This window comes from Pleurodeles waltl, chromosome 6 (genome assembly GCF_031143425.1).
Source record: "Pleurodeles waltl isolate 20211129_DDA chromosome 6, aPleWal1.hap1.20221129, whole genome shotgun sequence".
Classification (NCBI taxonomy): domain Eukaryota; kingdom Metazoa; phylum Chordata; class Amphibia; order Caudata; family Salamandridae; genus Pleurodeles; species Pleurodeles waltl.
This window is the reverse complement of record NC_090445.1, coordinates 324,098,942-324,125,252: the sequence shown is the minus strand read 5'-3', so window position 1 is coordinate 324,125,252 and position 26,311 is coordinate 324,098,942. Positions and strand designations below refer to the sequence as shown.

The window sequence follows — 26,311 nt, the reverse complement described above, 5'->3', positions numbered from 1 at the left end:
ACTAAACAATCTAGAACTCAGCACCGACTGACTCTTAAGATCCCTCGCCACACACCCATCACAATGGACCGGAAGGAGCTGCACTGGCTCTCCAAGAACAAACCAGCACAGTGTAAATGTCTCATCCACAACCTCAAAGCACTAAACACAAGCCCAGCATACCTTAACAACTGCCTCTCCTTTCACCCGTGATCCAGACATCTCCTCTCACCCGTGATCCAGACATCTCTGCTCAGCCGTACTCCACATTGAAGAAAAAAAATACAGATGCTGGAGTTGGACATTTTCCTTTATCGCTCCTGAAGCGATGAACAGCTTGGTACCATATATCAGAGCCGCCTGCTCTATTCTTGACTTCCGCAATAATCTGAACACCTTGCTCTTGAAATAGCCGCCCACCCAATCCGAGGCGTGGCGAGATTCCTACTTGCTCAGCTCCAGGATAACCTCCTTGGAGATAATACGCTGTACAAATCCTCATGGTCTTAACGTATAAACGGTAAAAATAGTTTTTTTTGTCAAGGAGACCTATTCAGTGATCACAAAATGAGAGGGAAATAAATGTTTTCATCTAAAATATAATTTAGGTGCTGTTCTAGGCCCCAAACAACCAGCAGAGATTACTTTTTAAGTCATGCATTATGAAGATACGTATGATAGTGAAAACCCATTGTAGATAATGATATTTAGTTCGAATCACCAACTTGCCACAACATTTGTCACGTCGCTTTCCCCAGTTCTAGTTTTGTCACAATGAGGACCCACCTGTTTTTTGGCACACCTAAACGTTCTTCTGAAGTGCTCTCGAAATGTTGGTATGTAAGTGTTAAACTTTGTCTTGTGATAATTCTGCAAAGATATCTGGGGATGAAAAATAGTGTGGGCGTTAGTATCAGACAGAAACCCATAAAATACAATCAAGTACAAAAGTAAAAGAAATTAATTTGGAATGAACCTGTATGAAGCTATGGGACGTCGGCAAAAACAATTATGAGGGGAGTGGTTTCAGCACAGGGGCAGAGTGATAATATGAAATAGTGAATATTTACATATGTATTCGTGCAAATTACTATTAGCATCTACTCGGAGGCAATGCTTATATTTATACTAATAATGCAATGCCAGTGTTAACCTAGAATGTACTAGGGTCTGTCTCAATATGCCGAAATGGGAGGCGGCTGCACCTAACAAAAGCAAAAATGACTATCAAGTGTGAATCTCAATAGCTCTGTCCCTAAATCTCGACAGAGCTAAATACCTGTGCATCCATATACCTGGATCTGTTTCAGAACTCCTATCTTTCAACGGAATGGTTGGCACTCCTACCATGCTCAGAGTGAAACCCGTTATACCACAAGAAGAATTCACAACAGTCATCTGGCACTAGTGCTACCACGCCTCATGGAGTCAACGCGCTGCGGGGCAGTGTCCACAACAGCCACCTGGCAAGCGTCTTACATGCAGCTGACATTTTATCAATGGTCTCTGGAAGTATAACTATCAGACCCTGTTCAGTGAGACACAGAGCAGGTAGCGGATACCAGGCCTCAACCCTGGAGCTTAAAGCCATTTGTTTCTTCTGCGGTGAGGCTTGCCATGCTGGGCCCAGGACAACCCTTCCGCCCTCGACTCCAAGGGTATCAGACAGCCACCATGTGGTGCTCGATCTCGCAGCTGAACAACTGACTAGGGGAAACATTAATGTCCTATCCAGTGCTTATCTTTGCAAGAAAGTAATGTAATCACATAGGTGTACTAAACACTACACTCTTCAATGAACATACGTAAGTCAGTGAATCTGGGCACCATTTCTCGTAGGCCTCACACTTACCCTGCTCCGTCTCTTCCCTCCCCGGTGCTGGTCTCTGTTTCGGTCTTCTCCCTGTCTAAGGGAACTCAGGGACGGAGCTAATCAGGCTCAGGTGCAGCTTTGGTTACCCTTAGTTCAAAAATGCACTCAGTCTTTACCTTATCCCTTTCTCGGGATAGCGGAGTCCCATCCGCTGCCACTACGCACTCAGAGAGGCTCTCCTGAACACAAAGTGCTGGGGCGAACTGACAAATCCTTGTCAGATTTTGCCGGAGCTAAGTGCGGCAAAGTTCAGCAGTGACTCTTTTCAGAGGTTGTGTTGCCAGGTACTCTAGTGATGAACTTGAGGATCCTTTCACCGAGCCCTTAATAGTGCAGCTCTGCCGTAGAAGATGCACCCAATAGGTCGAGCAATTGTCAATCTTTGAAGGAAAGTGCAGTCCAATGTGTCCACAGCAATTGTTAGTTGCAGCCCCTATGCAGGACTACTGCATATGGCAGATGCAGCCTGAGGCGTTCTGTGGCCATGCATTTTTCAAACCCTGACTGGACCTTCGCAGTCAGTGGTGCAGTTCCTATAAGGATCAAACGGAGTGAAAGTCTGGGATTGAAAGTCTGGAAGGCCAACATGTATCAGGGTCCCTCCAAACCACTCGTGAAGTTTGATTCTTCCTAGGTGCCCCAATGCAGCAGTGAATCTCACTCTTTCCTGGGCAGTTTTTCCTCCTGCTGGGCTAACCAGACTTTTTCCCTCTCTCAGGCGGCAGCCAGGCTCCTGTGTGTTTTAGGGTAGATACACAGCTACCTCAACAAGACACCCAGGACTTCTGATGATGTCCTCTCACCTCTTGGGCCCCTCACATGTGCCCTAGCTGCAGAAGTCATCCGAGCACTCCATTTCTTGATCTCAAAGAACTTGGAACTGGAACAAGACAGGATAGTTTCTCCAAAATGAATCCCACTGGCCTCCATTACTCTGGCGACCCCCACAATATGCATGTGTTACACGTGCAACACTGATACAGTCATACACTTAGGATATCAGGACAACTTTCTGAGCATGCACAAAGAGGTGGAATTTAACACATTTAAGCCAGTGACCTTAAATGAGTGACCCAAATAAAAACGTCTGGTCACACTTTCAATTTTTCTTACCACAATATGCTGCCACCATCGCTCTATATACCACACTTATGACAAAAACATTAATTTACTGTCAGTACTGAAGGCAACCTTGGTACGCCCCTTCAGGTCAGCGGACAAGGGCCATGACCTCTCGCAGTCGGGGACAGGCCTAGGCCTCAAGCACTCTTTGATTAGCATGACACCTAGGCTAAAATAAACAAGCATTTGCAATACAACGGGTCTCGCGTTTCCTCGTGTTAAAGCTGATAGCGTTGTAAACTCCTAACCGGACTTTTCACTGGTAATGAAACCTATCGGCAAAAGTGCAATTATGTACGTAACCGGAAAAAGTGCAATGAACTGTGTAACAGGGTCGATATTATGTAAAGCGCTCGACTTCTGCCAAGCGAGATCACGCTGGGAAAATAGAGAAAAAGTAGTCCACGAGCCGGATAGAAAACAGCGAGCCTTGCATGTTTTCCGTACTTAGTCGATGCGCTCGAGAAGGGCTATCCACCGGAAAAGGCATGACGTATGTGTGCCTTCCACTAATGAAATCAAGCAGATTCTAACAGGCAAGCCCACGAGCCAATAAAAGACACTGACGTGACGTGGACAGGGATCTGAGCCCTTTTTAATTCCTAAAGCATTTCGCTTAGCGAAAAGCATGCGCAAGCGCATGCGACGCAGGCTCGACCCTAAAAAGTAGTCCACAAACCTGACGGGAAACAGCGAGCCTTGCATGTTTCCAGTACTTGGTCGCTGCGCTCGAGGAGGGCTAACCACCGAAAAAGGCATGAGTATGCATGCCTTCCACTAATGAAAGCAAGCAGATTTTAACAGGCAAGCCCACGAACCAATGAGACAACTGACGTGACGTCAACGGGGCTCCAAGCCCTTTTCTAATTCCTAAAGTGTCTTGCAAGTGCATGCGACGCAGGCTCGAACCTAAAAAGTATCCCAGATATACATGCAGTTGAGCACTCAGGGCAGGGAAACAAGCTCCGAGACCAGTATAAAGTTGCTATATGATCTACAAGACAGTCTGCATCAACTCCCACCAGATCTAGCACTGATGTTGTAGCCTGTTTTGTGTGGAATTTTCAAGACAACGATGCCCCATATACATCATGATATGTGGTTAGTCATCAGCGTTTTGACCATAAGACTTCATAAGGAAAAAAAAAATAATCTGAAAAAGCGTAAAGTTTAGAGGTGGGATCCTCACCTCCAACAGAAGGAATATCAGCAAAAGGTGGGATAGCTCTTATTAGTGAGGGATGCAGTGACAAGCCTATCTGCCGTGCACTAATGTGTTTTTTTCAAGGTAGAGCCACATTTGGGCTCCGCAGCGACACAAGATTGTTTCCTCTTCTCAGGCGTCAGCAGTAATGCAGCGCTTTTTGAAGGGTGCTATTGACTGACTGACCGGCATTAATTCAGAAGACGTTACAAAGGGCATTTACTAGGATGTTTAAGGGGGTAATTAAGATCAAACATTTGTGCATTTGCACACCTTAAGATGCTGGCAGTGTCCAAAGAACTGGAAAAAATTTGGAAGCTTGAGAAAATACTAAATGTAAAAAAACCAACAGGAATGGCGCAAAAGTAATGCAATTCAACTGCAGGTGCATACGTTAATGCTGGGAAAGGTGGAATTATTCCCTAGTTCAGGTTAAACAACAACTTTTCGAGGGGGAATCCAGGCAAGAAAAATCCACCTCAGCAAAGTCAAGGCAAACAGCTCTCTGTACACAGTTAAAGACCTTGTCTCCTCCATATGGAAAAGGGTAATTAAGGATACCGCTAAGGTTTCTCAATTCCTATCATCCCATCAAGATTCGTTACCTGGACCATCAGATACGTTTCACTTAACTTACTTTGAATAAGGTCACCTCGCATAAACTCTCTGGAAAAAACAGATATCAAACGGTCAAGGCCTACTAACAGAAACCATCTCCTTTGTAAAGAAGAGAGGAAAAAAAAAAAAAAAAAAAAAAAATCAAGGAAAGCGTAGGCTGTGGTCTTAGACAGCTCCACGTCAGCATTTTGTGAAGTATCTGCAAATTCTACTGCCCTAATACTGACCAACATGTTCAGATGGTTTCCTGACTCCCAGTAGATAACCGCCACTAAGACTGATCTCCATGATTCTCAAACCAAGGAAACCCCCTACTCTCTCTACAACTCTGTGAATCTTATATATCCTTCTCTCTCTCTCTCAACATCCATGTGGCGATCTTAAGTCTTCGGGAGTGTTCTAGCAGCTTGCCTAATGCACTCAGTCAAGCAGGCCAGTCTAGGCTTATTAGAAGATTACAAGGTGAAGGCAGTACCAACAATATGATTCATATATGGACAATGTTCAGAAGTCAGGGAAATCACCTGTGAGCCTTGATCTCGAAAAAACACTTATCAGCATTAACTAGAACTTCATATCGAATAATGATATTGCGAGGGGACATGGCACCTGGCTCCTAGCAAGTTACCAGAGTATAAAGGCGAGAATCAGAGCAAATAAAGGTCTGGGCCTTTTAGCTCACTTTAAGAAGTCAAAGTACAGTCGGCAGGGATGCCCACTTTCTCAACTTCTTTTTGCCCCAATATTTGAGCCTTGAAAATATAGAATCCAATCCACTCCTTCAAGGCATAACAATTGGCCAAGATGTATTTAAGATTTCACTAAACGGTGACAATATTATTGTTACCATTGTCATTCCAGGGCATCTTTCCCAGTGCTTTTAGAGGAGCAGACACCGTATAGCCTTGTTTCTGATATCAAGATTAATTTATCAGTTAGAAATCCTGAACCCATACATTTCTATTGACAAGGTGAAGATATCTGAATAAAAACATAGGTTTCAGTGGACATTGCAGTCAATAACGTTGCAGAATAAAAATGTAACCCTGCTTAGAGCAAGTGATAAGATGAAAGTGATCTCCAAACCGGGCATGGTCACAGCGGCATAAGATCACAGTGGTAAAGATGAGGCCCCTACTAAAGCTCCTGTACCTGCTTCAGGCTATACCACTAATGCTCCTATGGTCCTGCGCTCCTTACTGAAAGTATTGCAAATAGATTTTAGGGATTTTCGGGGAAACTAAGAACTTTTATGATTTCCACAAGCAGTTGTTCTTATACTCTAGTGAACGAGGTCTAGGGGTTACATACGTGTCACTTTAATTCCAGGTCACGCAATTGTGATGTTGTATATATAACCAATCAATTGGGTGAAACCAGAATTGTGGCATAGCATACTGAGAGAACATCCTAACATTGCCTCTCTGCTTCACACAGATTAAGTCCAGATTTTACTGCAGCCCACAGGAATAAGAGCCTTGACCAATGGAAGGAGAGTGGATGTATAAAAGTGTGCAACAAAGTTTATATTAAACCATTTTCACCAACTGAAAACAGTGGTATAGATGTTGGAGAAGTGAACATTTCATGATGGGCAAGTGGGCAAGTGTGCCACTGGATCTCGTACCCATAGGTAAAGACCTGAAGCGTTTGAGCTCTCTTGCCCCTTGAAAAATGGTCCATGAGATATCATAACAGATTATTGATGTCCGAAATCTATAAATTGACAACCAGAAGCACGCAGCCCTCTAAACTGAGATATGCTACTCCCTGGATGACAGAATTTGGTGGGATGCTGTCAATAGGGAAGTTGTTGGACTTCCAAAAAATCATTAAATTATGAAAGTTATGAATTGTAAGGAAGCCTTGTCCAAGGTGTTATATTGCTAGCACTATATTCCAGAACAAATAGATAAGTGAGATGTTTAAAATACAACCATTACAGGTGAGGAGGATGGCAGACCGCTGCAAGTGTTTTGGCGGTGGCCTAAACCATTCACCTACTGAAATAAAATGGACACTATGGACATCATATTCAGCATAACCTAGAACTGCTCTCCCTAAGTCACCATTGTTGGCCTAAAGCAGCGCAAAGGAGGTCTCAATCCTTCTGCTGACTGACAAAGAATGCGATGGCCAGGTTTTGGAGCAACAGTGAAGTTTCTTCTCAGGACTCTTAAACGAAACACATCTGGCACATACGGGCAATGGAAAAACTAATGGCAGAACCAGTGACCCATTAGGGGGTTTGAGAGGGTGTAGGTTTTCTTCTCAATTTAGTATTGACAGATTTCAGAGAACTGTACTGTCAAATATTTAAAAGCACTAAAGATTAAATCCATAGAAAAGCTGCCAATTACATTTCAGAAAGAAAGAGAATCACTGACACAGTGGGCAACATACTTGAATTACAATATCTCCAGTTTCAGACTCATCCAATTCAACTACTTACGCTGGGTGTTCTTTAGGAGAAAAAGGCAATTGCATATAGAAACAATCTCATTGAAGTGCTTGAGATGCCAAGTGACATAACTAATTTCTGTATACACTGTATGGATCTGGGGAGATCTAGCAAGTCAGGGATGGCTAAGACTGTCCTGAAGTATTAGTGCACACGATTATTTTGACCTCTCACGTAGCATTGTTGAATATACTACACAGAACATAGACTATTCAATACTGTTATAATATTCTGGGGCTGGGCCTAATCTTAGTGAAGAGACACTACACAACAATCGCGTCAATGTGCTCCTTCCGCCCTACCAGACTATCTAGTTAGTAGTGCTTTGTGAACCCATGGAGTGACACCCACATGGTGATCTGACAGATGCCCAGAAAAGGCACTCTATGTACCAACACAGTGGTAGCAACTTTGCTTTGATGAGATAAGCCATAGGACTCTCCAGAGGCTGCTTCTTGGCCACTGCATTGCACACCTTAATACAGAGGACTATCCACCACTATCATTTTTCTGCACTATCTAACCTTTCTTTGCCCCCAAAAACCCCACAAATAACTGATCAACCACCCTATGGTCACTGGTACAATTGATGTAAATACCTAAGGCTCTTTAAAGATCCCAGTGATCAAGTCTCTCCTACTCTTTCGAGGGGTGAGGAGGAACAAAGAATGCTAGAAAAGTGATGAATTGACTGAAATATAAGGGAGTCACAACCTTCAGTAGAATGTGCAAAACCAATTTGTTTGGGGAAAAGGTGGTGCATGGAGGCTGCACAGACAAAGCCTGCAATTCACTCATGCAAAGTGCTGAAGTTATTGCAATGAGAAACACTGTTTTAAGAGAGATAGAGGGCAGCTGGGCATCGGCTCAAATAGGATACCTATAAGGAATGTAAGAACCAAAGTAAGCTCTCATTACTCATCACAAAAAGTTTGGGTGGGAACATACGAACCAAACATTTAGGAAAATACATCACAACAGGTGAATTAAACAAGGATGGTTCATCAAGGAAACACAAAAAGGCCGAAAGGAGAGACAAAACATTTTACAGTATCCGTGGCAAGTACTACCTGGGCTAAAGACACCATGAAAATAAAAGTTTCTGACATCTTTGCTTGCATTGGGTCTGTATGGCGGGAGCGACACTAAGTGACAAACTTATCCCAGCCTCCTGTGTAAACAGATTTTGCAGGCTGACACCTAGCCGCTTAAATTACATTCACAACTACAGGATGGGGTCAGAAACAGTCAACTGTTGCTGCTTAGTCTCCACGCATTCAAGTATGGATTGAGAAGGCCTAAGTGCAGCACCATGCCCTGCTACTGGGACTTCCTCCCAAAGCCTGATAGGTCAACGGATGTTCAGAAGTTCCGGGTACCACATTCTCCTGGCCCAATCTGGAGCCACTAGGATGACCTGGACTCAGTCGTTCCAGATCTTCAGAACTTGAGGTTGGAGAGGTAAAGGCAGGAAGGTACACAAGAGTCCTGAGCTCTACTTAGGCAGAATGCGTCTGAGTGACCGCATTCTTGGGAACTCCAGCATGCAATACGGTTGACGTTGTGTATTTTAGTTGGTGGCAAAGAAATCAAGACAGTGTTATTCCCACTGCTGGAAGACACTCCACACTCCATCCAGGTGTAACTGCTATTCGTTTTCCACGAGGCATCTGTGGCAGAGTTCATGTGCCCTGGCATTTAAAGATTCCACCGGGGTTTCATGCCCAGTGAAATTCCGGATGAATATAGCCTTCTGCCACAGGACCCAAGACTCCACCCTGTCCTGCTTGTTGCAGTACCTCCTGGTGGGGCTGATGTTTATCAGAACTTGTACCTGTCCCTGGTGGGGCTGATGTCTATCAGAACTTGAACCAGTCTTCCTGACAGTCGCCTGTCACTTCAGTCAGCTCTGGGCAGAATAAGGAGAGGGGTCTGCCACTGGTCTAATTGCGATTGAGCAGCCACCACTGCATGTCTTTTGCACCCACCTACGAAACATGGATGGAATCAAACAGGTTCTCTTGGTGTTGAGCCCACAGAGACTTCGGATCCCACTGCAGAATCACCACATGCCATCTGGTGTAGTCCACAAGCAGTATGCAGGAGGACAAGAAGTCTCAGAGCTTCTGTCTTTGAGACCCAGGATCAAGGCTGAAACTTCAGAATCAAAGCCTGAATGTCCAGAGCTCATGGAACCAGAGGAAAGCCTTGAAACTGCTTTGTATCCAGAATGGCTCTGATGAACAGCAGCCTCTATGAAGGAGTCAGGATTGACGTGAAACCTAAAAATGTAAAGTGATCCATCATCATTTCGAGGTGGTTCACAGCTGACTTTGGTGAGCCTGCCTTCAACAGACAGTTGTTGAGGTAGGGGAAGACTAGTACACCCAACCTCCAAAGGTGCACTGCAACCTCCTCAATCACATTTGTGAACACCTGGGGGGCACGGGTGAGGCCATAAGAGAGCACGGAAAACTGAAAATGCTCTTGATCCACCTTGAACAGCGGGTAATGCCTACAGGACTGCAGGGCAAGAATATGAAAGTAGAGGTCCTGCAGATCCAGCACTACCATTCAGTCTCCTGGATCCAGGACATATAGAACTTGGGCCAAAATAACTTATCTTTTTTCAGGAAGAATTCAAGCAAGAGAAGCTCTGACAAAAAAAAGACACCAGTAAATAACTGGAGTAATAGCCAGTCCCGATTTCCGGAACCCTCTCTATGGCACCTTTGTCCAAGAGTTCTTGGACTTTCTGCTGCAAAATAAAATGGTTCTCTAAAAGCTGCTGATAAGTGTGGGGAATGGCAGAACATATTGTTGATGGACTATATGTAACCCCGTTTGTCAGATGTGATGCGCTGCCACCCGTGGAGAAAATAATTTATCTTGACACCAACAGGATGGTCATGCGTGTCGGCCAGGGGAGCAAGGTAAGAGGCTAAGCAGTTTGAAGGCAGCACACTGTGGTCCTAATCTCACTGAAGTACTTCGGTGCAGAGTACGGTTTATCTCAGTGAGATGGTTGCCAACAAATGGCATATCCACCAAGGACGCTTGGATGTCACCTGAGGAACCAGTGCATATCATGTATGTATGGCACCAAAGCATCACACTGGTACCTAAGTAGTTGGTAGTGTCCAGCCCAGAAAGAATGCTGTTCTTTACTGCGTCTTGACCACCCTGAATTATTTGCTCCATATTGATATGATCTTAGACAGGCAATATCAGAAAGATTTCACTAACCAAATACCACAATTCATGTGAGCATCTTCCTAAAAGGCAGCTTGCACTGACTGAAAGAAGGGTGGGACTATTAGAGAAAAACACTGTCTTCCCAAATGCCTCAATTTGTTTCGATTCCCTAAAAGGGAGAAGAGTTAGGAAATTAGTTTGAGGTCAGTCTACTTTAGATGCTTGGACGACCAAATTATCAGGCACAGGGTGCTGAGCGAGAAAGACCTGATGTTCTGCGGCAGTTCTGTGTCATCTAGCCACTGCCTATTTAACAGCAGGCAAGAACAAGGATTGGCCCAAGTGCACACTAGTGTATCAGTCAGGGCTTCATTTAAAGGAGAGGAGTGGCTCTGTGGAAGCCTGCCGTCTATAGTACTTCAGTGAAAACATTAGTTTTGACAGCAATGGACAGGAGAGCTGTAGGTGCAGGACTTCAACTGCAAGCAGGATTACCACATCAATGGAGAATTATTTATTTTGTGGAAGGGCAGAGGGGGCGACTCAACCCAGTGTCAGGAGAAGTGTCCAGTCTACTGGCCACCTGAAGGTCCATGTACAAATTGTCTTCATCACCATAATGTAATGCATCATCACTAGCATCTCGATTATCAACCTCCAGATCATTCTGGGTCTGAACCAAACAGGAGTTGCAGTGGGTGACTTCTATGCATGGGTAGCGTTCTTTCTGAATCAGAGGGAGGTTGGACCAGTCACCTCAAACTTGTGGAGGATGGTACTTCAGTTGAGGTTGCGCCAGATTCGGCTGATTCAGACAAAGCAATCTGTTCCTCCTCTAGCATCAGTAGCATCCAGGCTACTGTTGACATTGCAGGACTGATGATTTTGTTGTGCTAGGTCAGGAAGCACAGACAACATTGAGGATTGATTGACTGACAGTAATCTGACTGGACACTTCCAAGATCCTTGGGCCCAAAGGCAGGCCAGAGGTATCCAAAAGAGTGCCAAAAACATGCAACATGGTTTGTTTGAAAGCCTAACTGTTGAGGTTTTGTTGATCCACTGGGGAAACTCGGTGCACAGGAATAAGCTGTGTTATTTATTAGTTCTACAGTGGGAGACGTGATAATAACAGGTGGCTTTCATGTCAAGCTACTGGATAAAGACAGCTCTGTGCCGCACACAAACATAAAAATACCCCCGGAATAAATCAATGCAAGCACAATCCTTTGGGGAAAAAAACATAGGTGATTACCTTACAAGATAAGATTGTCAGTGGTCCCCTTGAAAATTTGTAAGTAAAATCTCTTCCGTCTGCAGAATGACTCATCACACATTGGGCGGAAGGTAATGAACAGAACATCAACAAATCCAGCGATTCCATCTTCAACCCAAAAAGAGTTATTAAAGTACTAAATGGGCAAAGGTCAAGCTGGGCCCCAGGGGTAAATGGTAAACGACCTTCAGTGTTTAAATCCAATAAATAATACTGAGAAACATGGCTCATTTTCAGGGCCTCTTTTTAAAAAATGTTTAAGAGCTTTCAGTTGTGGACTTCTGGCAGGGGTCAATCCTGCACCCGCTCTACAAGAGTAAGCACAAAAGGCCCTTCCAACTATCGTTAAATTGAAGGAAAAGCCAGTGCAAATATGTTATTACAAGTAATTGAAACCTGGGCAACTAGCAGGAATATAATCCCCTTCTTCCAAACTGGATTTAGACCAAACCGCAGCACAATTGATAACATCGTAATAATTTCCGACTTAGTTCACCAAGCCACAGGTTCTCAAGGCCCTCTCCACTATATGCCTGTTTTATTGACTGTATTGCCGCCTTCTACAAGGTCAGTCGGCACATATTGTGGAGGAACCTGGCAGCTTGGGACATTTCACCTACTCTCCTTCAAGCTATAATCTCCCTTCTCTCTCATACCTGGGTTTGGGTTGAGGTTGAAAGAGGGCTTACTGTCACAGCAAAGATCTATACGAATAGGGGCCTAAAGCAGGGTTGTGTCGTTGGCCCTCTACTGCTCAGCCTTTACACTGCAGATATTGGGGCAGCCCTCAGAAGGCAAAATCATTTCTCCCAAAGATTCAGAATACCCATAAACAAATCCTACAGTGTGTAGATGATGTTGTTCTTCCCAATCTTATATAGGACTACAAAGTGCAACAAATGAATTACATGTTTGCAATTTTGAAAATAAGCTGGAACTGAATGCATCCAAGTCCGGTATAATGATATTCGCAAATGTCCAGAAGCAAACGGAGAAAATAAGTTTTTGGGCACATGCCAGCTAAGGTATACAATATGCTTTCAATCAACGTCAATGACTTAGACAGGGAGAAAAGGAGTTGCGGAGAAACTTTTACCGAGATATTATCTAGCGAGGTTGAACCATGATGGCACCTTGGTGGCATTTGCCCTTTGCAGACTTCACAATCACTCAGCCACCGCAATCCTGCAGGTCACAAGAGCAAAATAAATTCCATCTATGTCATATGGCCATCAGGCCTTTCCTGGCTGTTCTGCCTCCGTACTAGACCGTTACAGTGCAATACTTTTCAGAGGCTGTTTCTCCTTCTCCAGTGCTGTGTCCAGGACCAAATCTAATTAGAACTTGGTCTTTTTTTAGCATTTTCGGGAACATGATCTCAATCATACTGCCTTTAAAGCTGCCATGAAAACACGAGTACTGCTGCTTAGCAGGCTAGCAGACATATCAGCATTGGCCAGTTATAAGAACTCAGGGCACGTTATGGACTCATAACACGTCACCAGAGTATTACTTATTGCAGCTTTTACATAGCTCATTTAGACTATTATTCACATGCAGTTCTTATTATTTCCCATTAAAGAATTGAGGCGATCTCTGAAGTGTCAGCAGCCTCAGAATATTAAGGGTGGATTATGCGATTATGAACAAGAAGCAATGGCTGCTGTGCAGGAATGTAGAGGGAAAGAAATGTCATCGAGGCAGATGTTTAAAAAAAATAATATCAGACATTTCAATGACGCTCTTAAGCTCAGAATCAACAGTTAGCAAATCTGTCCGTGAAACTGGCTTGGTAGTAATGCTAACCCTCTCCCCCCATGTATATACGCAATACATCGTTATGTTATAGCAAAATAATTTTATGTCCGCATCCGAGATTTTACACTGTTGAGCTACAGGATTAGAATACTGAATTTTAGAGATGTTGAACTCAATCATTTATTTCATTGTACTCTTATTATTTGAATGTAATAGTGACTGTTTTAATGTAAGTTTGTAATAATCAAACATAACAAATTACTTACTAACGTCGAAATGGTAGTTCAAACTGCACACACAGGCTGCAATGGCAGGCCTGGGATGTTTAGAAGTGCTAATTAAGTAGGTGACACAACCATGGCTGCAGGCCCACTAGCAGCATTTCATTTACAGGCCCAGAGCACAGGTAGTGCACTTTACTACATTACAGACAGGGCCAAATCCAACACCCTTCATTAAGTAAATTACTTTTTGGCTCATCATTCTAATTTCACTAAGCCAAAGAGTAGACTTGAATGGTTCATGGAGTTAAAATACTGTAGAGTGATCGAAGATGATCTTGGCTGCTGCATCTGTACCCCAAGTATACATCACAGATCAACCACCTAAGACACCAGCAATCATTCAGCATCCCTAGAATGATAAAACCTCGCCTGGCAAGATCCAGGTATTACTTTCTAGTAAATAGACTATCTAGTTAGATGCAACTATATCCATGGTCTTAGATGGAGCTGGCACAAGGGAATTAACTGACAGAAAATACTTTTAGACAGAGCACACTTTATTTTCCAAGAGAAGCCTAACAATGGTTGGCGTATAGGGGGCAGGCATTGTGCAAAACATTGATAAAAATGTTAAATACTTTCTTCAGGCACACACTAAGGGTTGATAATGATTTAAGTGACAAGAAAATTAGCACAAGAATCTCCAGTTCTGGTAGGTTATTGCAATTGTCTTTAAAGCTAGCTAATTATTAAACTGAGAAACAACCATCCTTCCATGATCAGCGTTTCAAAGGCTTTTGTTATGAAGTCAAAATCTTGTTCCACTCTTGTGCTAGGTCTTTAAATTCCGTACCAGGTTCTGGCATGATAGTGCATCAATTCATCTACTTTTTACATTCTGGTGTAGATGATGAACTGAGAAGAATATAGGACAATGGGCAATGCACATAAAATATACAGTGGGGCTGAGGCATACTTTGATTACCTCAACATCTGAAATATTGTCCAATCATGCATTAGTGTAGCATCCACCAAGGCAGATGGCGTTGACTGACCTCAAAGCAAGGCTGGCCAAGGAAAACATCCTTTTGCCAAACACTTCCATGCTCGCTGGAAAGGAGTTAAGTCTGATGGTAGATGTCTGCACTGCCAAGCTCTCAGGGGTTGGATGCAGAGTTAAAAAGTTAGGGTCACCTGGAACTGGTCTAGGGTGACAAGTGAATTGTCGATTGACCGGCGGGTCAGAACAAGGTTTTGCCAAGTGCCCAAAAGCTTGCACACGAGGGCCTCTCTGAAGAGTAGAGGAGGTTCAGTCAATGCCTGGTCACGTCGAAAGACGTCAGAGGGGAAGTGGCGAAGCCTTCCGTATCACAGTGCCAGTTTCTTCAACAACTGGTCCTTGCGAAGAGAAGGGGCACACACCAAGTATCCGTTAAGGGATCTAACCCACTGGCATCCTGCAGATCCATGTATTGTCTTCTTCATAAGGTGGCACAAACTATTCCATATCCCCCTCACTGCCGTCTCCATATGGCTGGCTCTGGTTGGAGTCAAAGATAAAAAGCTGGTGTATGGTCTGTGCACAGCCGCGCGGTAGAGGAATCATGTCTGAGCCTGACAGATTGAATAGTAGCTGTGCCACATTGGGATTTGGAAACAGCTTTGGTTTAGATGAATTCACCTCAGACTTGGGGACCACAACAGGATGGGGTTCCTCTTCTGGCACTGGTGCCAGAGTCTACATCCAAGGGACCAGCACCAAACCCGAAGTCAGCACTGATGCTGGTGTGGAAGCTGAAACGGATTCAAGAAGCAAAGATGGCGCAAAGCAAGGACCCGGAAGCAGGAACTCAATGCACAGAGTGGTTCCTCAAAATGCTTCTGCTGCTATGTCACCAACTGGCCCTGAAACTCTGACTGTGTCGCACCCAAAGAGCACCTGCTCCTCAATGGAATGGAAATAAGACTTGGACACACAGTGATGCCCCTTGCAACTTCTCTGGAGAATGAGTGTTGGGAAGGGAGTTCTTAGGTTCTTCTTGAAATTACCTGACTGAAGAAAGAATTTGACCGTGAAGACGCACTGCTGTATCGGAACAGAAAACTTCTTACTCAAGGTTTGTCCTTTTCTGAACTCCTAAGTCAGACTTGTTTATGCCACGCTAGTTTACGTTGGCAGGTCGGGCATAGGTGAACTACTCACTGGAGCCTTTTACGTTGAGAAGAGTTTTAATAGTTTATACCCCACAAGGGTAGGGTGAATATTATTTGATGTCCCGATGAAACGCCAAGTGACCTGTTTGGACAGATTCAGGTGTGAAACACATAGGTTATCACATAGGGACCACCAAACATCGTCTGTTGTCTGACATTTTTATTGTCAGGAACCCCGAATTAATAAAGCATGTGCATGAGGGATTCTTTAGTCACTTTTAATGCATTTTTTCTAGATTGTTTCATTCACAATCAACTACTACGTCACTGAAGTACCAATAAAGATAATGAGCAGTCAAAAGACTTGCCCCCCCCGCCCCCACCACCACCAAACTGGGGGTTTTATAGCCCACTAGACATTGCAGGACCCGCCTGCATGAAGCCCAATGTGATGATGAAGCATGCCACCGAGGTGCCCAAGGATTGTCAAATGTAAACTTTTGGATACCCCTAGTTTTCCAATGGCACTAGGAGTTCAGTTAGTGGACAGACATCAGGTTATATTCCTAATTGTTAGGTAGGGGCTAGTCCAATGGAATGTCGTATTTGTTGTATAGCAAATCTTTATTATGTAGACGGCTTCTCTATTTTAGTGAAATATCACTTATGAGTATGGAAAAGGAGAAGAACCTTGTCTTAATCCCATTAGTTAGAATCTATAATCTCAACTATTCCTTAAGAGATCCTGCGTAACAAAAGGCAAAGAAGAAGAAAAAGAATGGAGCCTGTTACCTTTAAAGTAAGACCATTTCTAGTGAGCATAATTTTGCATAGGGAGCAAATATGAATGATGTTGAACAGACTATCAAGATGAACGGTATTCCCAAGTACCAGAGAAGGCTTTCTCCATTATTGTCTAATACCGGAGGAAAACATCAGCAGACAGCTGACAGAGATGGGCAGAAGCATTCCACCTCCCTGACACCATTAAAGAGTTATGAGAGCTTACGACAAAGCTATTCTAAGAGACATTCATAATACTCACCTGGGACCCGATTGGGACCTGGCTACCTTACTTAACTGCATTTCATTTATAACTGATGATATCCCTTCAACCATCAGATCTTTCTCGCCTGATGTATTCATCACAAAAAATGCTCTCATATTTTGCGACCCAGAGAATGAAAAAACATTACATTTCTCTGTAAGCCTAGAGGACTTGTGGATTATGGCATCAGTGACAACAGTCTCTCCCAGCAAATTCCTTATATTCCTGACCCACCTATAGGCCTTTTCATGTCTACTTAGGCACACTAAGTTTTTCGACTTTGTTTTGAGCTTCATAAATACTTTGTCTAATAGCTAAATAGTGAGTTTGACAGCTCCTGAGCCTATCACACTGTACCTATGCCATTGCCTATCCAGTTCTCTCCTTCAACTAGGATCCAGGAACTATGATCTTCTTCAGCCAACAAGTATCTTGTTTCTCTATCCACGAAGGTCTACCATTGTTTCTTTTTATGAATGATACATTACATAGGAGTGCCAATTCTCTTGTACTGTGTTCTGGAATTTCACACAAAGGCCCTGAGCAGTGCTTCCCAAATGTTTTAGAACCACAGCCCACTTTTTAGAACAACAAACGTTTGCAACCCACCTTGCTTTAATGGCCATCAGGCAGGCTATATTTTAATGTAACTAAAGCATCGTGTGGCAGTGCACTCATTTACAGACGGCACATTTTCTAATGAAACAGGTATTACATTTGCACAGACATACCTTTTTACCAAAAGAACTACACTGAACACAAATGATTGTGTGTGGAAACTGGGCTTCAGTGAATATTTACAATTTGTGCATCACCAAGTGTCTTAATTTGTTTTGAACGTATTAAAATCGTTGCTTTCATCACACTTCAGGATAACAAAAAATGTTGCTTTATTTTTGCTTTCCTAACTGCTGAATGTTTATAGTTCTTTTACCAGCATTTCATAAAACCCTCTGCAACCCAGCAAGATCATCACATAAGTCACTTTACTTTTCTTTCCTTGACTGCAAAATGAGACTACTTTGTAAACACCAATCCCCGTGTTAAAAAAACATAAGCAGCAATTTGACAGAAGGCATAGGCTGACAGCTGACCTCTGTATTTGAAGCACAATAAATGGGAGAAGCGAGATACAAAGTTGAAGGGCATTTTTATTTATAGGTTGGACTTTTACGACCCACCAAAAAGTCGTTAGCAACCCACAGTTTGGGAAACAGTGACCTAGATAATAAGTACTGATTAATAGGGGTGAAGACACCAGGATGTAAAGCGTGGCCCCTTTTCTGAACACGCTGGCCGCAGAACACATTGTTCTCTAGACAATATGGCTGTGAAGCCCTAGACCACATATCCTCACCTTGTTGCTACCACCACTCTCTTCGTCTTCAGAGTCCATTATAACTTCGGTATCAGACTTCGGGGGTCTCGGGAAGAGGGTCAAGGAGCTCACACAGCCATCTGCAAGGCAGAGACAATGAATGTTACAGACATTAAAACATTTTTTTTTTTTTTTTTTTTTTAAAAAGACCGAATCTCAGAAAAGAAGACAGAAAACAAGATCCAAAATGACTGTCCCAGGACAAAGTAGATGAGCAAAAGAGTACAAAAAAATAGTAAAATGGCAGCGCAATTACCAAGAACATGAATAGAATAGAAAACAAAATCAGATACACTACAGACACTAGTAACCAGTGTATTCTTCATTCCTTTCTGGATTGTGAACAGGATGCATACTCACTGCATCGTACCAGGGAGGACGTGCTTTATCATTTTACTAGTATATAAAACCAAGCTGCTGCTCCTCACATGTGGTTAGTGAGTGGACTTCACCTAGCCGGAGGCTTTGCCCGGTTCTCACCAAGCCAGCTACCATCACCTCTGTGCTCTACCCTAGTGATTCCCAACCTGTGGGCCGGGGACCCCTGAGGGGCTGCGAAGCCTCCTCGGGGGGTCCGCGACTGCTTAGAAAATTTAATAATATTAGGTCCCAGCTATCAGTAATGACTCAGTGGGGGTCCTTAGCCCCGGATTCCAATAATGATTCAGTGGAGGTCCTCGGGTTCCAGTATCGATAAAATGGGGGTCTACAGAAGTCAAAAGATTGGGAACCACTGCTTCTAACCCACATCCAAGCAGTGGAAAGAATCATGGCTGGAATGGTGTACAAGGATGGACATTTGGGTTGTATAATGAAAAGCTAAAGGAGTAAGATACAGGAGTTACTACAACACAACATTCTATGTAATACTGACCAGGCAGGCTGGCACCTGCAGTTATTGGACAGGCGAGTCACAGGCTCCGGAGGTGAGGAGACCGAGATCCCAGCTTTGCCCCCACTTTATAACTACATGGCTGTGTCGTCATTTAATGGAAAATGTAAATAATGGGCAGATTCCCTCCAACAGTGTTGGCCCTACCTTCATGTAACCAGCAACAACAAAGAAATGAATCCTGGAAGAAGTCAGTATATGGACAGGAGAGAGAGAGCTGTGCATTTCAAAGATTGGCAGTACATCCCCAAGAGTGCAAATGAAGGTCTCTAAATAGGGGGGGAGGGGAGGGCTACAACTGTTTTGATTGCTCAGATGAAGTTTTCACAACTGTTATATAACCAAGCAGCATTACTTTGAAAACGTTAATTGACTTACATTTGCTGAAGCATTAAAATGTAATGGCTAAAACAAGTTTATTGTTTACCTTCTTGCCTGAAAAGGTAGGGAAGTTATGTTTCTAGTGGCAATGGTACAGCTGATTTCAGAGCAGTGTGTAGGCATCAGCAAGATTCATTGATGTCTCTGTGCTATTAATTGTAGCATAAATGTACATTTCTAAGAAATCAATATGCACGTCTGAAGTTGGGATTGCCGTTTACTTTTCAAAACCTTTCGGCAACAACAAAAGTGCTGAAAATCAAATCATTACAGCAGCACTCCCATTGCTTAGGAAATGTTGCATCTATCTAATACTAACCTTTTCGATTAGGATGTTGCAGTAAATAATTTTCCAGAAGTAACTGGAATTTTTCTTAGACCGCTAACAATTAGGACAGGACTACCAAGAAAGAGAACGTTGAAAATCAATGTTCAAATTAATCACAACTTTAGTGAGTTGAGTCCAGAGGAGGGCAGGTTCCACCCAATGCTCCTCCGACCAAATCCCGACTCACAGTCTCTCCTAGCACCAACTTGCGCCTATCTTGGTGTGGGTGAACACCAGGGGCCACAAGAAAAGACCCTGGCTTGGAGCAGGGTGGAAAACCATGGCTAAGCTTTGGCAGAGAGCTCACTCAGTTCGAAGAAGTGCATACACAACATGGCAGCAGCAATGTGAGGCCAAGGCCCGGTGGCACACAACCACTCGAGATCGCAACTCGGCTGAGAAGACAGTCCTGGCCCCTGAGTGGGCGAATGAGCCTAGTCAGAGCGGGGGGATGTTGGGTGCCACTTTGGCTTGGTGTCCTGGTGGACAGAGTTGCCCCTGGGAAGGGTGGGAGGGGGCAGTGTCCTCCAGTGTCCTGGCAGAGTCTGGATCACCCCCCATCCAGAAATGTTCTCACCTATGTCTTTCCTGGGGGGCTCTGCTCTCAGAGCTGACCCCGGACTCTCAAGAACCTCCACTGGGGTTCGTAGCCCCCCCCCTCAAAACCATCTGCCTGGACTTCTGCACCCCCTCATTAGGAGTGGTACTGCCAGACACCAGAACTGGTGTGATGCTGGCTACAGCCACCCTCCCCCCCACAGTTCTCCTGACACTGTGGGATCTCCCTCAACAGATGGCCCTACAGTACAGGCTAGGCTGCCCTCCTGGCGTTCACTCATGGAACCCTCCAGGACCTGGGACTGGATCTCAGGCACCCTGGGCCTCAGCCCATCCCCATCCCACTACCTGGGACACTGCAATCCTTTCCCACCTCACCTGGTTGGGAAACACCTAGACTACTCCCTTCAGGAGCACTCTCAAATGCCTCTTCAGACTCTCTGGTACTCACCCAGAAGTCTGCCTCCATTGTAAGCTCCCTGGGGTCAGAGAACTCACACTCCACCTGGTGTTGGCGTAGATCTGGAAAATAAGGACTAGACATATGCTCTCCAGCAACGACATCACTCAGCCCCTCACATGTATTAACCAAAGTACCCTTCACTCAACCATCCAGTGACTCAGCCTTGAAAAAGCACCCCACATCACCCTCCTGAGACTCGTGAGACAGTACCTGACTGCCCCTGACACTCTCTCCTAGAGCCAGTAAAGTGTCCCTCCCCTCAGTAGGAACACAACTCCCTGTGCCAGTTCCCCAATCCTTCTCAGGGATCCTGTGCATTACGGGAGCTACCTCATACTCCTGAACCTCCTGGTGTGTGTCAACTCCCTTTGCCAGTTCCCCAATCCTTCTCGGGGACCCTGTGCATTACGGGAGCTACCTCATACTCCTGAACCTCCTGGTGTGTGTTAACTCCCTTCTTCAAGTAGGGCACCACATCTCTGGGCATGTGCACTTCTTCAGCAGTACTGTTTACAAGATTTTTGCTGCCACCATCTGAACTGGACTCAGCCCTTATGGCTTCCAGTTTCAGTTCTTCACAGCTCAGCTCCTGAGCTGCAATCCTTTCTTTTTCCTGGGCTAAGGCTCTTTCTGCCTCAGCCCTCTCAATCTCTGCATCTAGCTCTTCCGTCCACTGCTCCTGAGCTAAGAGCCATTCAACTCTCTCTGGTTCCCTTTCCTCATCAGAGTAGTTGTCCTCAGACTCATCTGGTAGTGTTGCCTGCCAGCGTTTCAACGCATACTGAAACAGGGCTGACTCAAGATCTTCCCTTCTGGATTTCCTCTTTACAGCCAGTCCCCTTTCCTTGCGGAATACTCTTAGTTCCTTTTCTTTATAGATAAATAGGTGCCAAAAGTTGACTTCCATTCTGCCAAGGCCTCACAGGTGCAACCCAAAATCAGAGTCCAAAAATAGCAAAAATATATCCAGGGGGACATCAGTGAACCAAAAGCAAAAAGCTAAAACATCAAGATGACCTTCAACTGTGGGTAGGTAGTGAATACTTAGCTACTGTATGTCGCTGCACAAATACAAATCCTCTCCTCACCGCTGATCACCAATGTGCGGAGCGAAGTCACAAGCGCCTGCGTTGCACCCGGAATTTCGACGCACGGCTAACCGGATCGACGCACAGCCGACCCGGGATGAAGTAGCCCGACTTCCAAAGAGAAATTGATGCAGCGCCTGCAGTGCGGGAGAAATTTCCACGCAACGCCCACTGGATTGACGCAGCGTTTGTGACTTTGCTCTGCAAGCCCAGGATTCCACGCACGATCCCTGGGGCACCAGAAAACCCCGCTACCCGAAGAGGAACCAAGTCCGCGTGCCGGAAATAGACGCAAAGCCTTCCCCGGCATGGAAAATATTGAAGCAAGTCGGTGCGCGACGGGGCGAAACCGACGCACACCTCCCCATTTTCCATGCATCACCTCCTCTGCGGTCCCTTGTGGAGAGTTTGAACGCAAACCAGGTACTTTGTGCTTGCAACAGACCTTTATTGTTTTCAACAGACATTTATTTGTTTTTCAAAGACTTAAGACACTTTATATCACTTTTATAGTCATCTCTCAACATCTACTTATTGCATTTTAATCGTTTTTGACCTGCATCTTATCAGATAAATATTATATATTTTTCTAAACAGTGTGTGGTGTATTTTTGTGGTGCTATATGGTGTTATTGTATGATTTATTGCACAAATACTTTACACATTGCCTTCTAAGTTAAGATTGACGGCCCAGTGCAAAGCAACCAGAGGGTGGGCAGGGGATGATTTGGATTGTGTGTGACTTACCCTGACTAGACTGAGGGTCCTTGCTTGGAAAGGGGGGAAACCAGACTGCCAACCAAAGACCCCATTTCTAACAACTTCCATTTTCAACAAAATCTGTTTTTAGTGTCTTGCCCAAATATTGACGAACCCTGTTGTGCTCCTTCTAAAGGCCCATATAATTGTTAAATATAGACATTAAACTGTTCAGGGGAATACTTTCATAAAGATTTAACCAACGTATGCACCCATTAATACCACCAGATCAAGCAGGGGATCAAGCAGGGTTTATACAGGAAAGAAACTGCTCCAACAATAAAACTTCCAATGCATGTAACAGATAATATCAAAAGAACCAGAAACACTGTGCTGTTTGTTTCCTGACAGTGAGAGGGTGTTCAACAGAGTTGATTGGCGTAACCTGGAAGAGGCCACGAAAGCATTTAGCTGTTGTCAAAAATGTAGAACTTGGGTGTATTTGAAGCTTACGTGGCAATGTCCAAACCCTTTTAATGTGTAAATTAGAGTAATGTTATTTGAAGATAGGTTCTTAAAGGGTTGTTCTCTATTGAATTCCATTATTTCTGTTCAATTGAGATGGCCTAGAGTTTGCTCATGATGTGGTATGATCTTAAGTATGCCGTTGGCACGCTATACTGTTTCACTAACCAAAACTCTAAACTTATTTGAGTTTTTTTTGGGGGGGTGAAGGAGTGGTCTGTAAATATTCCTGATAATTGTGTTAAGCAAGTTTGCTTCCCTTCCAAGTAATGTCTCACGTCTATTTAATGGGTGGGAGACATGTAGAGCGTATACCTCTTTGGACGTATCCTAAAGATGGACACAAATGTTCTTGAAAGGGTTGTGAATCGAATCCTTGAGGCTTCTGCTTCAGTTCTTACAGGCGCATGGTGTGGGTGTGCAGTGATGCTGCTGTGGCGGTCAAACATGCCTGGGTATTTATACATTGCCTCTGTGGTGGTCAGCTTCTTGTTCAGGAGCCTGTTTTTTTTTTTTTAACACTTCTTTCCCGAAAATAAATATCTTGGCTTTATTAAGAATAATTTCCAACGTGTTTGCTACTGTGTAATGTGATAAGAAGGCTAGTAACATTTCTAATGTAAAGGTGTCTTACGAAGTAAGACGGTCATAAGCGTATAATAGGTTCAATAATAGCTTTCCTCATCTTTGAAGGATGAGAGTTTAGGTAGCTCAGTACTGTTGGTGATAATATCAGTCCCCTAGCTAGTATAAAACTGACGCCATTCAATTAATGGATCCTTAAAAAATAAATAAATGATAAACAGATGTGTCAGCTATCTACACGTTTCTAGCAGCCCACTCGAGAGGAGGGAGTGGCCCCTGATCAGAAGCGGTGGGAATGGGAGCTGGGCCAGGGTCTGACCTGAATGTAGAGACATCCAGAGCGGAGCCTGCACTACAGGTGGGGACGGGCTGGCGAAGACCTCGCCCCACTGGTCCTAGACACCGTTTAGAGTCAACACCTGGGACCTTTCTAAGGCCGAGTGCTGGAGGAAGTGATGAACCTTGGGTCACTCACACACGAGCCCTGGTGCTGCCCACAGTGTTTTGGGTCGCGGTAGTGAGGGACGTATAGAAGATGCTAAAGGCTGCTTTAGTCACCTAGACTCTCAAGGCACTACCTTAGGGCTCCCGAACCGAGAGCTATCCTCGGATTCCCCGAACGGTAGGTTGAGCTCTCTAGGTTGAGCTCTCTTGCCTTGTGCACTGCGAAGCACACTACTGTATCACTGTGGGGCCCGGACAGAAGCCCGGGCTGCAGACCCTCGTCATGCACTCTGGGATTCGAAGGCAATGGAGGACGACTTTGGATCCCTCCTTCTCCTTCCTTACAAACGAATTTAAAGAACTAGCATGGCCTAGATCCCTTCGAGTCCTGTCTCTTCACATGCTGGAGGTACATAATGCGCTGGCGGTAAGATATCATTTAGGGTCACGCTCCCAGGCTTGTTAATCTGACCTGCCACGATACGCACGCTTTCAGCTGGATACATGCCTTTCTGAACATAGGAGCATGCGCGAGTGAGGAATAACTCCCTCCATAACATACAGGAGAACACGGCCTGGTTTGCAGAATTACGAACCTATGTATGGTGGACTGCCGCATCTCTGAAGAGGTCCGTTATCAAATCTAGATAGAGAGAATATTTCTCGGGCACTGAACACAATCTGCGGACTTCCTGGGTCAGCTCAGCTCACATACTGGGCTAGCAAGTACCCAACACTGAATGCTTTCCGTTTTGAACAAATGAAGAAATCCATTGCCAGCCTGCGTGGATAGTGGTGTACATGTTGATTAGTATTATGTGGCTACTGACTGTATGAACAGAACCTTTCACTTCAATGGAGACCAATTAGCATTTTAGCTGCATCTAAAGAGACTTCCCGGCCCCATACAGTCGCTCAAGAACTGTATTAAGTGAAACAGACACATTTGACACCTGGGCGCTGCTGACAGTAGGTCATGGTTTGTAATTCAGTAGCGATGATCAGATATTTGTTATCGTTGTCACTACGGTGTAGACCTGCAGGCCACAGAGAATCAACATCTCGTGCATGCCTAACCTGTACAGAAGTGGGAGCCACTGGCCCTCTTGTTCCTGGCAGCGGCTTTCCTGCTTTTGTCTCCTGGTTCCCTTTTCTCTCCCCTGGCCTTTGGGGCAGGCAGGGGTTTGTGAATCGTGTTTGCATATGGTGACATGCTTGTGCAGAAGGTTTTTAACAGCTGTTGAGTTGCAGGTGATACGTCATTTTTGAACTCTTTAAGCACAAGGATATGGGTTGTTTATATATACTACATTGCTTTACTGAGTCATAGTTATGTGACCAGCTGATATTCAGATTTGGAATTGTAAGCATCTGCTGCTATATGAAAACTGTCTTGCATGCCAATAAAAATATTTAATCTTAAAAAAATACATTGAGCATTGCACCTTAACTGACTAAGCGCAATGATACGTTAACCATGACTTAGGTCAATAAGAATGAAATATTACTTGTAATCACAGCTGTCCAGTAACGGAGGCTTTGCTTTTACCCCACCCCCCCCCCCCCCAAAAAAAAAAAAAAAAAAAAAAAAAAACAGGGGGCATTCAAGATTTTATACCCAAAAAAATCCCAGACCCACTTGGGCAGTCTAGCAACTAATGTTACTCAGCCACACTGCCAGTGGTTTATCAGTTTTAGGCGACAGAGTATCTATCACCTGACTGATAATTACCGGCTCCCTGATCCTTATTATGAAAAATCACTCAGGATCATGTAGCCGCTTCATTTTTGGTTACTCTATACGAGACCGCATTGGCCTTAACTGTGTAGTTTGGTTTCATTAGGTATCCTCACAACGCGCCCCTTCCTGAATGAGAAGGGCCAGAGAGGTGAAGAGTCGGGGAGCTAGTAAACTGCTTTATGTCATGACACAAGTAACGCTAGGTTTGCAAACAGGTTGGTCTTTAAGGGTTTCCTAAGTCTTGAAGTTGGATGGTGACGGCAGTGGCACTGGCAATGCATTCTAGGCTTTGGTAGGACTGACCGACAGCGAATGGT

General features: G+C 44.4%; 1 protein-coding gene across 4 annotated transcripts in view; it reads right to left on the bottom strand.

Moving 5' to 3' along the window:
- The window catches only part of TINF2 (TERF1 interacting nuclear factor 2), a 121,775-nt gene that overhangs the window by 11,149 nt on the left and 84,315 nt on the right, over positions 1-26,311 (bottom strand). For all 4 annotated transcript variants that reach the window (XM_069238154.1, XM_069238157.1, XM_069238155.1 and 1 more), the window contains 2 exons: positions 18,270-18,370; positions 766-861 (listed from right to left, as the gene is read on the bottom strand). In XM_069238154.1, coding sequence (XP_069094255.1) covers positions 766-861; positions 18,270-18,370 — 197 coding nt within the window. The remainder of the gene's footprint in view (positions 1-765; positions 862-18,269; positions 18,371-26,311) is intronic.